At 33.3% G+C, this 14,059-nt stretch overlaps 1 protein-coding gene across 2 annotated transcripts in view; it reads left to right on the top strand.

Moving 5' to 3' along the window:
• Positions 1 to 14,059, top strand: part of LOC114349528 (glutamate receptor ionotropic, kainate 2-like) — a 207,818-nt gene that overhangs the window by 84,180 nt on the left and 109,579 nt on the right. For both annotated transcript variants that reach the window (XM_028299934.2, XM_028299933.2), the window contains exon 7: positions 4,513 to 4,754. In XM_028299934.2, the coding sequence (XP_028155735.1) occupies positions 4,513 to 4,754 (242 nt within the window). The remainder of the gene's footprint in view (positions 1 to 4,512; positions 4,755 to 14,059) is intronic.

Raw genomic sequence — 14,059 nt, 5'->3', positions numbered from 1 at the left:
ACAAGAGAGCACAAGCAGGGGTATCAATATTGATAAAAAAGACTTAAAAGGAAACCTGAAAAGCTGGGAACAGATGAATGAGAGAATTATTAGAGTATCTATTACGTGGAAAGGGCACGACCTCGAAATCATTGGAATATATGCTCCGTCAGAAAATGCATCAAAAACAGCTAAACAAATATTCTACGAGACCTTATCAGAACTTATAGAAAATATAAATAGCCGCAAAGAAATTGTGCTGTTGGGAGATTTTAATGCTTGGACAGGAAAAAAAATAAATGACAAAGTTGTGGGAAAATACGGTGGTGCTAAAACAAATGAAAATGGGGAACATTTAATCGAATTCTGCGAACAGCACTCTCTGAAAATTCTAAACGGATTCTACCAACATAAAAACATACATAAGTATACCTGGGTCCAACCAACGAGAAATACCACGTCAATTATAGATTATGTTATCACCAAACAAGAAACACACATATAAGTTGAAGACGTAAGAGTATTAAGAGGACCGGAGTCTGGAACTGACCACTATAATATGGTAAGATCAAAATGTTTTCTACAGTATCGACCGCGACTACTACATCAAAATGACAACCAACCAGCTCAATCAAAATCACTCGAGACGGATCTACCTAAATACAATATTGATGCACTGCAAAACGACTCAACATCATTTTTATATAAGCTGCGGCTTAGCCAAAAATTGTCGAACCTGATCTACTCCTCAGCCCAGAATACCTAGAACGAGATATTAAATAAAATCAATGAAGCAGCTTATGAAGCGCTCGGCACAGTCCAAAGGAACAAAAAGAATACTCCATTGTGGTGGACAGATGACATTGCTAATGCAGCACATAACAAGAAACAAGCGTATCAAAAATGGTTGCAAACAAATGACCCAGATGATAGACGAACGTATGCAAGATCAAACAGAGAAGTAAAAAATCTAGTAACGAAAGCAAAAAATAATTCCTGGGAAAGTAAATGCGAAGAGCTCAACAAATATATAGGGTCAACAAGATCAAGAGAAGCATGGAAAACGATAAAAAATCTGAGAACAAACAGAAAAGAGACCAGTAGAATAGATTTAGTAGAAGAAAGATCTTGGATCGAACATTACTCGCAACTTTTGACTGAAACAAGACCGCAATTCACGAACATCAGTACAACAACATACGAAGTAGAATACGATGAAGACGATGAAATAACAGTACAGGAAGTCGAGAATGCAATACGAACTCTAAAAAATCGAAAGTCATGCGCACCACAAGGAATACCGAACGAATTACTAAAACACAGCCCACAAGTATTACGAGAATTACTTGCGTATGTTTTCACTTTATTCTATAAAGGTCATGATTTACCACCTGAGTGGACAAAAGCACATATTAACAATATATACAAAAAAGGAAATAGAAAAAATTGTTCAAACTACAGGGGGCTTAGTGTCATAAACTCACTCTCAAGACTCTATGGAAAAATAATAAAAAATAAAATTGAAAAAGAGATGACAGATGTAGAAGAACAAAATGGCTTTCGTACAGGCAGATTCTATATGGACAGCATATTTTCTCTAAAGCAGGTTATTGAGAAAAGATTAGCCCACAACCTTTCCACCCATATAGTCTTTATTGATCTGACAAATAAAAGGCATACGATAATGTACCACTTTTATTGCTCTGGATAGCAATGTAAAAACAAGGAATAAGCAAAAAAAATATACAAGCAGTACAACAGCTGTACAAAAATATGACGGTAAACATTAAAACTGGAAACAAATTAACGAGAGAAATTCCTATTAGTAAGGGTCTAAAGCAAGGCTGCTGCATAGCACCTACACTCTTTAAAATATATTTAAATGAGGCACTCTCACTGTGGAGAAGAAAGTGCTGCAATATGGGCATCCCAATCGATGACGATAGATTGTACACAATACACTTCGCTGATGACCAAGCCATTCTAGCTGAAGACGAGAGTGATATAGACTATATGCTCAGAAAACTGGAAGAGGAGTACACTAAGTGGGGCCTTACAATTAATATACAAAAAACCGAGTACTTAGTTGTAGGAGAAACACCAGAACGCCTACAAATTGAAATGGGAACTATAAACCCAACAGAAGTCTTCAAATACTTAGGAGTCCAAATATCTTCAAAAGCAGGGAGTAACGACGAAATACATTCCAGGATTGGCCAAGCAAGATCAGCCACCAGACAGCTACACGGACTATTGTGGAGTAATAAAATAACAAAAGAAAATAAAAGAAGAATGTATAAAACAATAATAATATTGGGTTGTACGGCGCTGAACTCTGGGAAATCAACCAAAGAAACAAGTCAAAAATTAAGGCGATGGAAATGAACTATTGGAGACGATGTTGCCGAATCACTAGACTTGATAGGGTGAGAAACGAAGATATTAGGAGACAAATGAAAATTGATCTAGATATAATAGACACAATCGAAGCCAAAAGACTTAACTGGTATGGACACCTTCAGAGAATGCCTGAAAATAGATGGCCGAAAAAAATAGAAAAATGGACTCCACCCACTAGAAGAAAACGAGGTAGACCAAGACGATCCTGGAGAGAAGATGTCGAAGATGCAATGACCGCCAGAGACCTAAAAACTGAAGATTGCTTCGACAGAAAACGTTGGAAATTAGGATGCGAGAAGCGGCGACAGCTGTAGATGACTCGCTTATTATATATAGGCTTTAAGCCAGGATCTAATGGAGTGTGGCGTGGTACCGTTCACTAGTATACGTCAGCAATAGTGATGTTAAAAAGAAACTATTCGTTACACAGTACTCGTTACTTACGAATACCGAAAGAAACGATTACTGTACAGAGAGGCAAATAGTTACTTTGGTTACTCTGATTACTTCATTACTTCGTACCAATCGTATCAGAGCGAGAAACGACTATTGTATCTACTTTGATTACTCTGATTACTTCGTACCAATCGTATTAGAGCTAGTAACGACTATCGTATCTACTTTGATTACTCTGATTACTTCGTACCAATCGTATTAGAGCGAGTAGCGACTATTTTATCTACTTTGATTACTTTGATTACTCTGATTACTTCGTTACTTCGTACCAATCGTATCAGAGCGAGTAACGACTATTGTATCTACTTTTATTACTTCGTACCAATCGCATCAGAGCGGGTAACGACTATTGTATCTACAACCAGTACTCTTGATTACTTTCTAGTTTCTAGACTGACCGGAAAAATGTAGAAATGATAATGTTTTTACATTTGTTATATCTGTAATAATGTTATATCGGAATACATATACAAAATACCTACATACTGAGAAATAAGATTTTCTATATGATTATCGGTACTCAAATACAAAAGTAACAAAAGTAATCAAAGTAACGAATTCATACTGTAAATGATTACTTGTTATATCGGAATACCTATACAAAATACCTACCTACTGAGAAATACGATTTTCAATTTAATTACCGGTACTCAAATACAAAAGTAACAATAGTAATCATAGTAATCAAAGTAACGAATACTGTAAATGATTATTTTATACAAAAGTAACGATTTGTAACTAATACTCGAAAGTAACTATAATTAACATCACTATTCCGTAGAACTCGCTTTCCATCCTTTTTGTAAGCTGTTCCCAGTGTTTATTTTTTGTTCTTGTTACCAATTGCTTTGTTTCCTTTCATATTCTTCTGTAGGTGTCTCTGGATTCTGGAGTGTTTGATGTTTTATACTTCATGTAGGCCTCTCGCTTCTCTTTACATTTCTCTTTTATTTCTTTCTGAACCATGGTGTATTGTTGTTGTTTCTTTTGTTCAGTATGACTTTTCGTTTTCCTAGAGCTTCTGTTGCTGCTTCTTCAATGTCGTTTTTAATTTTTTCCCAGCTCGCGTTTATATCTTCGATGTTATATTTTGTTTGTTTCAGCTGTATCTTCTGTGCTAGCCTCCTTTGGTACATTTCTCTTGTAGAATCGTTCCACAATTATTCTACTTTTTGCTAAATTCGTAAAACCCATTCCGATAAAGCTGGTCCCTCTAGTATCGGTTGTACACCACCAATGATGGTGGTAGTAATATTAGGAAGTTGGTTAATTCACATAGTGGTAAAAACTCTATCACAACGTTGATAGATAACAAAATTACCACTGCGCCGACCATACCAGCCGCTAGCCGAGTCGGAAGGAATGGAGCGGTTTGTACCTAGTTTCTGTATCAGCTTCGACTTCCTTTGAACCGTGTTTATTTACCAACAAACAATTGAAGACTTCGCGCCGATCCAGGCCGGCCATAAATAGAGGGTTCAGTCGTAGCCCAAGTATCGTAAATCACAAATTTTGAGTTTTTGAGAATTTAGCTTTAGCCCAGAACAGTTTACTTTGCTTTGGTTGCGCTGATAAATTAAAGACTCTAATTATAAACTTATTTTGCGGATATTTTGACAAATTTGTTGGTCCACGATTTGTCGCTGGCTTATCCTAATATGTTTTAATAATTTGTAGGAAAAAAAGAATCTTCGATTATTACTGGAACCATTGACTGGAGAAATCACAAAATTTGATTCTATGGGATATCGACGAAACTTCAAATTGCAGATTATCGAGCTCGACTCCAAAAAGTTTAGAGTTACTGGAAGCTGGGACTCAATACTGCCAGATAAAATTGATTTGGCCCTATCGACCAAAGAACGCGATGAAGAACTTTTGAAAAAAATCCAAAAAAGGAATTTCCGAGTTGTGTCACGGTAAGTAAACAAATGGCACTTCAATAATATCATCATCGGGGTCGGCTTCCCTACTTACATTTCTCCATAAGTTTCTGTCTTGGATAATTTCATCTCCTGGTCTCCCCCAGATCTTTTTTGGTTTCCCCTGCAATGAATGTGTTAACAGTCGCCATATCCAATGCTGTTGCTAATTCAAGCATGTCATCTCCAGCTTCATTTCTAGTTTCAAAGCCTAATCCCCCATGTATTGTTTCACATTGTAACAAAAATGAGAAAACTTCTGTTGGAGTGAAAGTAAAAAGAAAGATATAGGTACTCCAACAGAAGTAAGGAAAAGAAATAGAAAGACACTAATGGGATATAGATGTAGAGAGATGAGCTGTGTAAAGAAAAGGATGAAGTGACTTCTACGTTGAGAAGCCGCAATAGGAAAAATAAAAAATACTACTTTTCAGTAGTACTGAAGAAAGGGGGATTAGAAGGGATAGAAGTAAAGTGGGAAGAGACAGAGGCAAACTGAATAGAGTTGGCTAGCTATAGATGCAAGAGAGCAACTTGACACTCAAGGATGGATACGGCTCGTTTGCATGCCTGTCGAAGAACAGTAGCTCTATATAGATAGTAATGATGACTAAAAGATGAAATAATAAAATAAGAATAATGTACTGAAAATGAATGGAGATGACTAATGACTAAAAACGAACAAAATAAATAAAACTAACTAATCATGGGCGCCATGAAAATGATCTTCGATCATTTTCCCAGGGATCTTATACTGCTGTCAAATATTAAATATCAAACCTGTAATAATGAACATAAAGGAATAATAAAATAATTGATATACAAAATAAATACATATTTATTAAAAATAACTACTAGATTTTTGACAATCTCTGAGTTACACAAAGTGTATATCATGTGACTCTAAAATGACATAAGTTATACAAAAAGTCATCTCTAAGATAACAACAATAATGTTATCTGTTACAAAATTACAGGTATTAGTACCTCTTACTTACATATAGGGTACAAAATTACATAAGTCTTCTACCAAATGGTTATAGTACGCCCGCTACGTACAACTAAAGGAAACTGACAAAGATGAAAATACTACAAATAAATAGGCCCAAGCCTCACTAAGAGAAAATACAATACTGAATAAAGCAAAATTAAATATACAAATGAATAAACGTTATAGAAGTGAAGTTAAGAAAAATACCGACAAAATGACCTAAATTAACCGAGCAAATGCAATGAAATAAAGTAACGACGAAGTAACCGAACAAACGAAATAAAGCGAATAAATACAATATTTGGGAAACAAGCAAGTAATGTTACAAAATAAATTTACCCGAATTACATAAACCAATATCAAAGCAATAATAAAGTATTAAAAACCTAATTTTCTCTAGGCTTATTCCTGTGCACAAGAAGTTACCGTAGATACAAAGTTTGGGAACCAAATAATCTAATATACAAATACATATGTCAAAAAAAACAGAGGTAACCTAAATCTGGAAAAAAAAACATAGTGTATTTAACAGATAGTCTGAAATATAAAAAAAACCAATAGTTACTAAAACTCCTCACTAAATGTTCCCAAACGAGGTTGCGGTTGCATCCTAGAAAATGAGCATCACTATGATGCACCTCCATGCCCCCCCGTAGGCCCAGGTGGCAGGACGAAAAGGAGCTGGAATGTCTCCCAAAAAGCTTGTTCCCAAAACATACTCCCAGTTTGACTTGGCGGTAGCTGCAATAAGGTCAAGGTGGCTTCCCTAGGTAGTCAAGGTGGGTACGACATCACATGAGGGTTAGTTTTCTTCCAAACGGCTAAAAACATATACTTCGTTTGATTTCTCATATAAACCGGTAAACAAAAGTAAAGAGAAGAAGAAATAATCGAGGAAAACTTTTTAGAAGCAATAACATAAAAAACAACCATTAAAAATGGAACAAAAACTAATCTCAGGTAACCTTGAACTATTTTGAGTTTGAAAACATGAACAAATAATGGCATTGCATTTGAAATAGGAATATAAAATATGACTTATCTGAAATAACATGAGATTAAGATAGTAATAGCCATCTACATACATTTTATATACCTTAATGAAATGGTATTGAACCAGACAAAGATAGTTACATGACAATTTATAGATATATTGGACATGAAAATTTATAGATATATTGGATGTTCAATCGGTTTAAAACGTACAGAGAAATGGTAATTATTTCCAATATTAATTTGAGGACTTCAAAAATGTTTGGTTATGTAAAACCAAAAACCCCATTAATATAAAGATCGATATAAAGATAATATAAAGATCGAAATAATCTACATCCTTCACCTAAGGGACTGGCTAAGAACATTTAACAATGAACCAACTATTTCATATATTCAAGGTTAACTAAAAAACATTAGTAGAAAAAACGATTTACCGGTTAATTTTTTATTCCTCTTCCACTGATGGTACTCCCATCCTTACTCCAGGAAACCCGTACTCCAGGAAACAAGTGGTGGTAACTTTTTACTATACTTCCAAACTTAGTTGAAATAAAAATTAATTTCGAAGAAATTAACCGCCATTTACGGTACTAACCACCAACACCAACCTGTCAACCTCGCAGCCACCGGCCAAGTGCCTCTCATTCCTCCCACAGTCAGCGAGGAAAACGTCAAACTCTCACGGAACACGAATTAAACGACAAGGAACGGTTCAACAACTATGTTCCGTACAGTGTGACGTCACATGAGAAGTCCTTTACGATAAATTAAAGAATTTAAATGGGAGGTCAAGAGAAAATAATTATTTTTTTAAAAATAATTACAGCGCTAAAAATGATAATATAACGGGTGGACCGTTACAATCCCCTCCTGCTCGGGAAAAAAAAATTTTTTTAACCAAAAAAATTTTTTTTTTTTTTAAACTTCAAAATATTAACAACTAAATTTACAATAGTCTAACAATCCACGTTGATTCGCAAGATTACTTCTAAATATAAACTAATGGTCAAGGAAAAATAAATCAATACATGACTCAAACTCATACTAAAATGTTACTATGTTACTCTCTGCTACCAAATATTAACATATATTGCTCAAAAGTCAAAACAAAACTAAATATTGTACTTAAGTTCATAATAATAACTGAGTGTCGAATTGGGCACTAAAACCAAAATTGAACTATCCATGGACATCAGATTTATAAAGGGTATATCCAAGAACGGAACAACCAGGAAAAGGTGTGAGCCAATTCGAACCATATCAAAAGTAAATGTACCAAAGTGAATAAAAAAAAATCAGTAACTAAAATAGGTAAAGAATTGAACACTTTATCCAAAACTGAACTAACAATGGACACCAGATTCATAATAGTATATCCAGAGAAGAACAATCAGGAAGATTTATGGAACAATTCTCACTAATGTCAAATAATACCAATAATAAACATACCAAAGGAATCCAAAACTCAATAACCAAAATAAATGTGGAATCGGACACTTAATCCAAAGTCAAACTATCAGTGGACACCAGATTCATAAAAGGCATATCCAAAGAAGAACGACCAGGCAAATTTATGGACCCATTCACACCAATACTAAACCACATAACAGATCAGGTCTACGTACACCCACATCCGGTAATACGAACCTATCCAACTAAATACACAAAATAAATGAAGAATCGGACACTTATCCAGAATCGGACTATCAATGGACACCAGATTTATATAGGAGTATATCCAAAGAAGAACGATCAGGCAAATTTATGGACCAATTCTTACTAATACTAAATAAACTAAATTATTGGATCCAATGGTAACTAATACTGAACAAAATAAATAAATTAGGTCTACATACACCCTCATCCGGTAATATGAACCTATCTAAACTAAGTAATCCAAAATAAGTCAGAAAAAAAAAATTACTAACAGACTAAGTAACAGAGAGGTAACCAAACTAAATCAAAGGTAAGATAAATACCTAAAGTGTATTGACTAAAGTATTCTAGAAAATACATAACTTAATTCATGCTGGTATTCGCGAACTATAGCATGTTGCTACAACAGATGTATGAGAATAACCAGACTCAGTTAAGGTACTAATAATGTAAGAATAAGTAAGAAAGAAAAAGAATAAATGATGAACTCATAAGTTTTATGACACTATGATAAGTGATAGGAAAAAAAAATATGTGATAGGTGATAGGAAAAAAAATTGACGAGAACGGGCAACCAATTTTAATTAAAACTGCAGATTCATGCGCTCTCACATACGTGGAATTATTCAGGAAATGTTCAAAAATCTAAATAACAAAACTAATGCCTAAGGAAAGAAGTGGGAATATACTCAAATGAACAACTCATCTGTCTAAACACTCCAAATACTGACTTAATGAACCTACTATGTATAGGGATGGCGTAAGCATTGATTTATAAACAAGTGCGCAAGATATTTATCCATGTTTATCCATCAACTATAAGTACAAACATACTATGAAGTAAAAGGCCTAATATGAACTAAATACTTCCCTATTAAATTGTAAAAAAAACTGGAATACTTGGACTAATTCCAAAAGAATGGTTAGGACATGCGACCGTCATTTCCTAACAAGAAATATTATAATGGTAAAACGTCTGCCTACTCTGCCATGAAAGACATAGATTACGAAGTCAGTCAAACAGCAGTGATCAGTTGCTGAGAAACAACTTCGAACCCACGCACTCACAAATCAGAGTATTGACAGACTAATCATAAGCAGAAATATGAAAGACTCAAGAATTCATACATACTTACATCAACATTCCAAACTAATTCCAGAATCATACTGTGTAGGATAGAAGGATATAAATTATTATAAAGTGTTTAAGATATTGGTGACAAATAATGTTAATAGAGTAACCCAATAACAAATTAAAAACCACAACTTTCCAATATGGCAAATTCAATAACAGTATATCAAAAATAATAAAAAAATTAGTAAGTAATCAAATAGATATTCAAAAATAATATAACACATAACCTGAGATATGCAGTGTATAACATATAGTTCCATAATAATATCCATATTAAACAAGAGTACTTGTATGAGCTTACCTATCCAAATATATAAATATATAATAAGTTAACAACCCTACTAACTTAGGGGTTAGGTGTGCAAAAACTGAACAAAAATACAAGTGAAGTTATTATCAATTGTGTAATCCTACTGACAGGATCAGCAATTAATAATATTGACTCATAATAATAATTAAAATGCACCATACCTAATAATAAAAAAAATAAACTCATACATAAAGTACTACATAATAATTAAATTAATAAGTAATAAATAAATGTCATCAAAACTAAGCCAAAGATGAAATCAAGCAATTTATGTGGGTACCTGCATTATCATATGATAAAAAAACAATATTGGACTAAAAGTTATAACCATACTAAAGATTGAGCTAAGCTAAAGACAAACAGAAGAAGAGATTAGCTTGAACAACACTGTTAAGGTAATCTTCTTCTGAAGATTGTTCTATAACTTAATAGAAAAGTAGTATCAATGTTTCCTAACTAATAAAGAATTTATATTTGAATCTCAACCTAAAGTATCTGATTCATATAAGCATTATATTATGGTACCCACACTGATATAATATTATTACCAAAATTTAACAAAACTGGAATATGAGATGGATAGTGGAACTACTTAACTATACAATTTATCATTGTAATGTTTAACACTACCAATTAAAGAAAAATAATTTGGATGACCATCTGTAATCATCCGAACCATGCGAATTCAACGTATCATGTATAGAAGCTAATGTTCTGGACTGATATTGCTTTGTGGTGTGTGCCTGTCTTACCAAACAACCCAAATATCAAAAATACCAAATATAAAATATAATCTAAAGTTTGTAAGACAAAGATACATATGGAGAAAATATTAGCGACACACCAACAAATCAAAATGCCAGCAAAATATATAAATAATCAAATCAATAAAGTAAATAAAATACCTAAATACTGAAAATGATTTCTAGTTATGTATAAAATATAACCATACTAGAAAAAAATGTATACATATATTCAACGATTAATTGTACGCGCAAATGTACTACCATTGGTAGAAGGAATAAAAATTTAACTAATAGAACATAATGTCAGTTATGTATACTCAATCTAAATACATAAATAAGTTTCCAATAAAAATACAAAATCCAAACTAAGATATGAGCTGTACCACTAAAACTAAAAATGAGGTATCGAAATAAACTAATCAAAACCAAAAGAAGCAGTATAAGTCTACCTGTTTATTATTAATAAAAATTAAAGACAAAAATAAATCAGAAGTAACATGTATACAAAGATATCAAAAAGTTAATAAAACAGAAAATTCCAATAAAAGAAAATTGAACTAAAAGAACTACTGTCTTAGAACCATAAAACGGTTGGCCCCACGTTGGGCGCCAGTGTAACAAAAATGAGAAAACTTCTGTTGGAGTGAAAGTAAAAAGAAAGATATAGGTACTCCAACAGAAGTAAGGAAAAGAAATAGAAAGACACTAATGGGATATAGATGTAGAGAGATGGGCTGTGTAAAGAAAAGGATGAAGTGACTTCTACGTTGAGAAGCCGCAATAGGAAAAATAAAAAATACTACTTTTCAGTAGTACTGAAGAAAGGGGGATTAGAAGGGATAGAAGTAAAGTGGGAAGAGACAGAGGCAAACTGAATAGAGTTGGCTAGCTATAGATGCAAGAGAGCAACTTGACACTCAAGGATGGATACGGCTCGTTTGCATGCCTGTCGAAGAACAGTAGCTCTATATAGATAGTAATGATGACTAAAAGATGAAATAATAAAATAAGAATAATGTACTGAAAATGAATGGAGATGACTAATGACTAAAAACGAACAAAATAAATAAAACTAACTAATCATGGGCGCCATGAAAATGATCTTCGATCATTTTCCCAGGGATCTTATACTGCTGTCAAATATTAAATATCAAACCTGTAATAATGAACATAAAGGAATAATAAAATAATTGATATACAAAATAAATACATATTTATTAAAAATAACTACTAGATTTTTGACAATCTCTGAGTTACACAAAGTGTATATCATGTGACTCTAAAATGACATAAGTTATACAAAAAGTCATCTCTAAGATAACAACAATAATGTTATCTGTTACAAAATTACAGGTATTAGTACCTCTTACTTACATATAGGGTACAAAATTACATAAGTCTTCTACCAAATGGTTATAGTACGCCCGCTACGTACAACTAAAGGAAACTGACAAAGATGAAAATACTACAAATAAATAGGCCCAAGCCTCACTAAGAGGAAATACAATACTGAATAAAGCAAAATTAAATATACAAATGAATAAACGTTATAGAAGTGAAGTTAAGAAAAATACCGACAAAATGACCTAAATTAACCGAGCAAATGCAATGAAATAAAGTAACGACGAAGTAACCGAACAAACGAAATAAAGCGAATAAATACAATATTTGGGAAACAAGCAAGTAATGTTACAAAATAAATTTACCCGAATTACATAAACCAATATCAAAGCAATAATAAAGTATTAAAAACCTAATTTTCTCTAGGCTTATTCCTGTGCACAAGAAGTTACCGTAGATACAAAGTTTGGGAACCAAATAATCTAATATACAAATACATATGTCAAAAAAAACAGAGGTAACCTAAATCTGGAAAAAAAAACATAGTGTATTTAACAGATAGTCTGAAATATAAAAAAAACCAATAGTTACTAAAACTCCTCACTAAATGTTCCCAAACGAGGTTGCGGTTGCATCCTAGAAAATGAGCATCACTATGATGCACCTCCATGCCCCCCCGTAGGCCCAGGTGGCAGGACGAAAAGGAGCTGGAATGTCTCCCAAAAAGCTTGTTCCCAAAACATACTCCCAGTTTGACTTGGCGGTAGCTGCAATAAGGTCAAGGTGGCTTCCCTAGGTAGTCAAGGTGGGTACGACATCACATGAGGGTTAGTTTTCTTCCAAACGGCTAAAAACATATACTTCGTTTGATTTCTCATATAAACCGGTAAACAAAAGTAAAGAGAAGAAGAAATAATCGAGGAAAACTTTTTAGAAGCAATAACATAAAAAAACAACCATTAAAAATGGAACAAAAACTAATCTCAGGTAACCTTGAACTATTTTGAGTTTGAAAACATGAACAAATATTGGCATTGCATTTGAAATAGGAATATAAAATATGACTTATCTGAAATAACATGAGATTAAGATAGTAATAGCCATCTACATACATTTTATATACCTTAATGAAATGGTATTGAACCAGACAAAGATAGTTACATGACAATTTATAGATATATTGGACATGAAAATTTATAGATATATTGGATGTTCAATCGGTTTAAAACGTACAGAGAAATGGTAATTATTTCCAATATTAATTTGAGGACTTCAAAAATGTTTGGTTATGTAAAACCAAAAACCCCATTAATATAAAGATCGATATAAAGATAATATAAAGATCGAAATAATCTACATCCTTCACCTAAGGGACTGGCTAAGAACATTTAACAATGAACCAACTATTTCATATATTCAAGGTTAACTAAAAAACATTAGTAGAAAAAACGATTTACCGGTTAATTTTTTATTCCTCTTCCACTGATGGTACTCCCATCCTTACTCCAGGAAACCCGTACTCCAGGAAACAAGTGGTGGTAACTTTTTACTATACTTCCAAACTTAGTTGAAATAAAAATTAATTTCGAAGAAATTAACCGCCATTTACGGTACTAACCACCAACACCAACCTGTCAACCTCGCAGCCACCGGCCAAGTGCCTCTCATTCCTCCCACAGTCAGCGAGGAAAACGTCAAACTCTCACGGAACACGAATTAAACGACAAGGAACGGTTCAACAACTATGTTCCGTACAGTGTGACGTCACATGAGAAGTCCTTTACGATAAATTAAAGAATTTAAATGGGAGGTCAAGAGAAAATAATTATTTTTTTAAAAATAATTACAGCGCTAAAAATGATAATATAACGGGTGGACCGTTACAACATCCTATCTTGGCTTGGCCCACATGTGCATTGAAATCACCTCCTATTATAACTTTCTCCTCAGCTGGAATATCACTCAGTACGTCTCCTAATTGGTCATCTTTTCTGGTCTTCTTTCATTCTCACCTAGACCTGTTTGAGGAGCATACACACACAACCACAACATTCAATAACTTTTTATCAATTACAAATTTGACTGACATCATTCTATCACTCGTTCTTACAACTTCTATACTACTTT

This window comes from Diabrotica virgifera, chromosome 1 (genome assembly GCF_917563875.1).
Source record: "Diabrotica virgifera virgifera chromosome 1, PGI_DIABVI_V3a".
Taxonomy (NCBI): domain Eukaryota; kingdom Metazoa; phylum Arthropoda; class Insecta; order Coleoptera; family Chrysomelidae; genus Diabrotica; species Diabrotica virgifera.
This window is presented reverse-complemented; position numbering and strand designations above follow the sequence as displayed.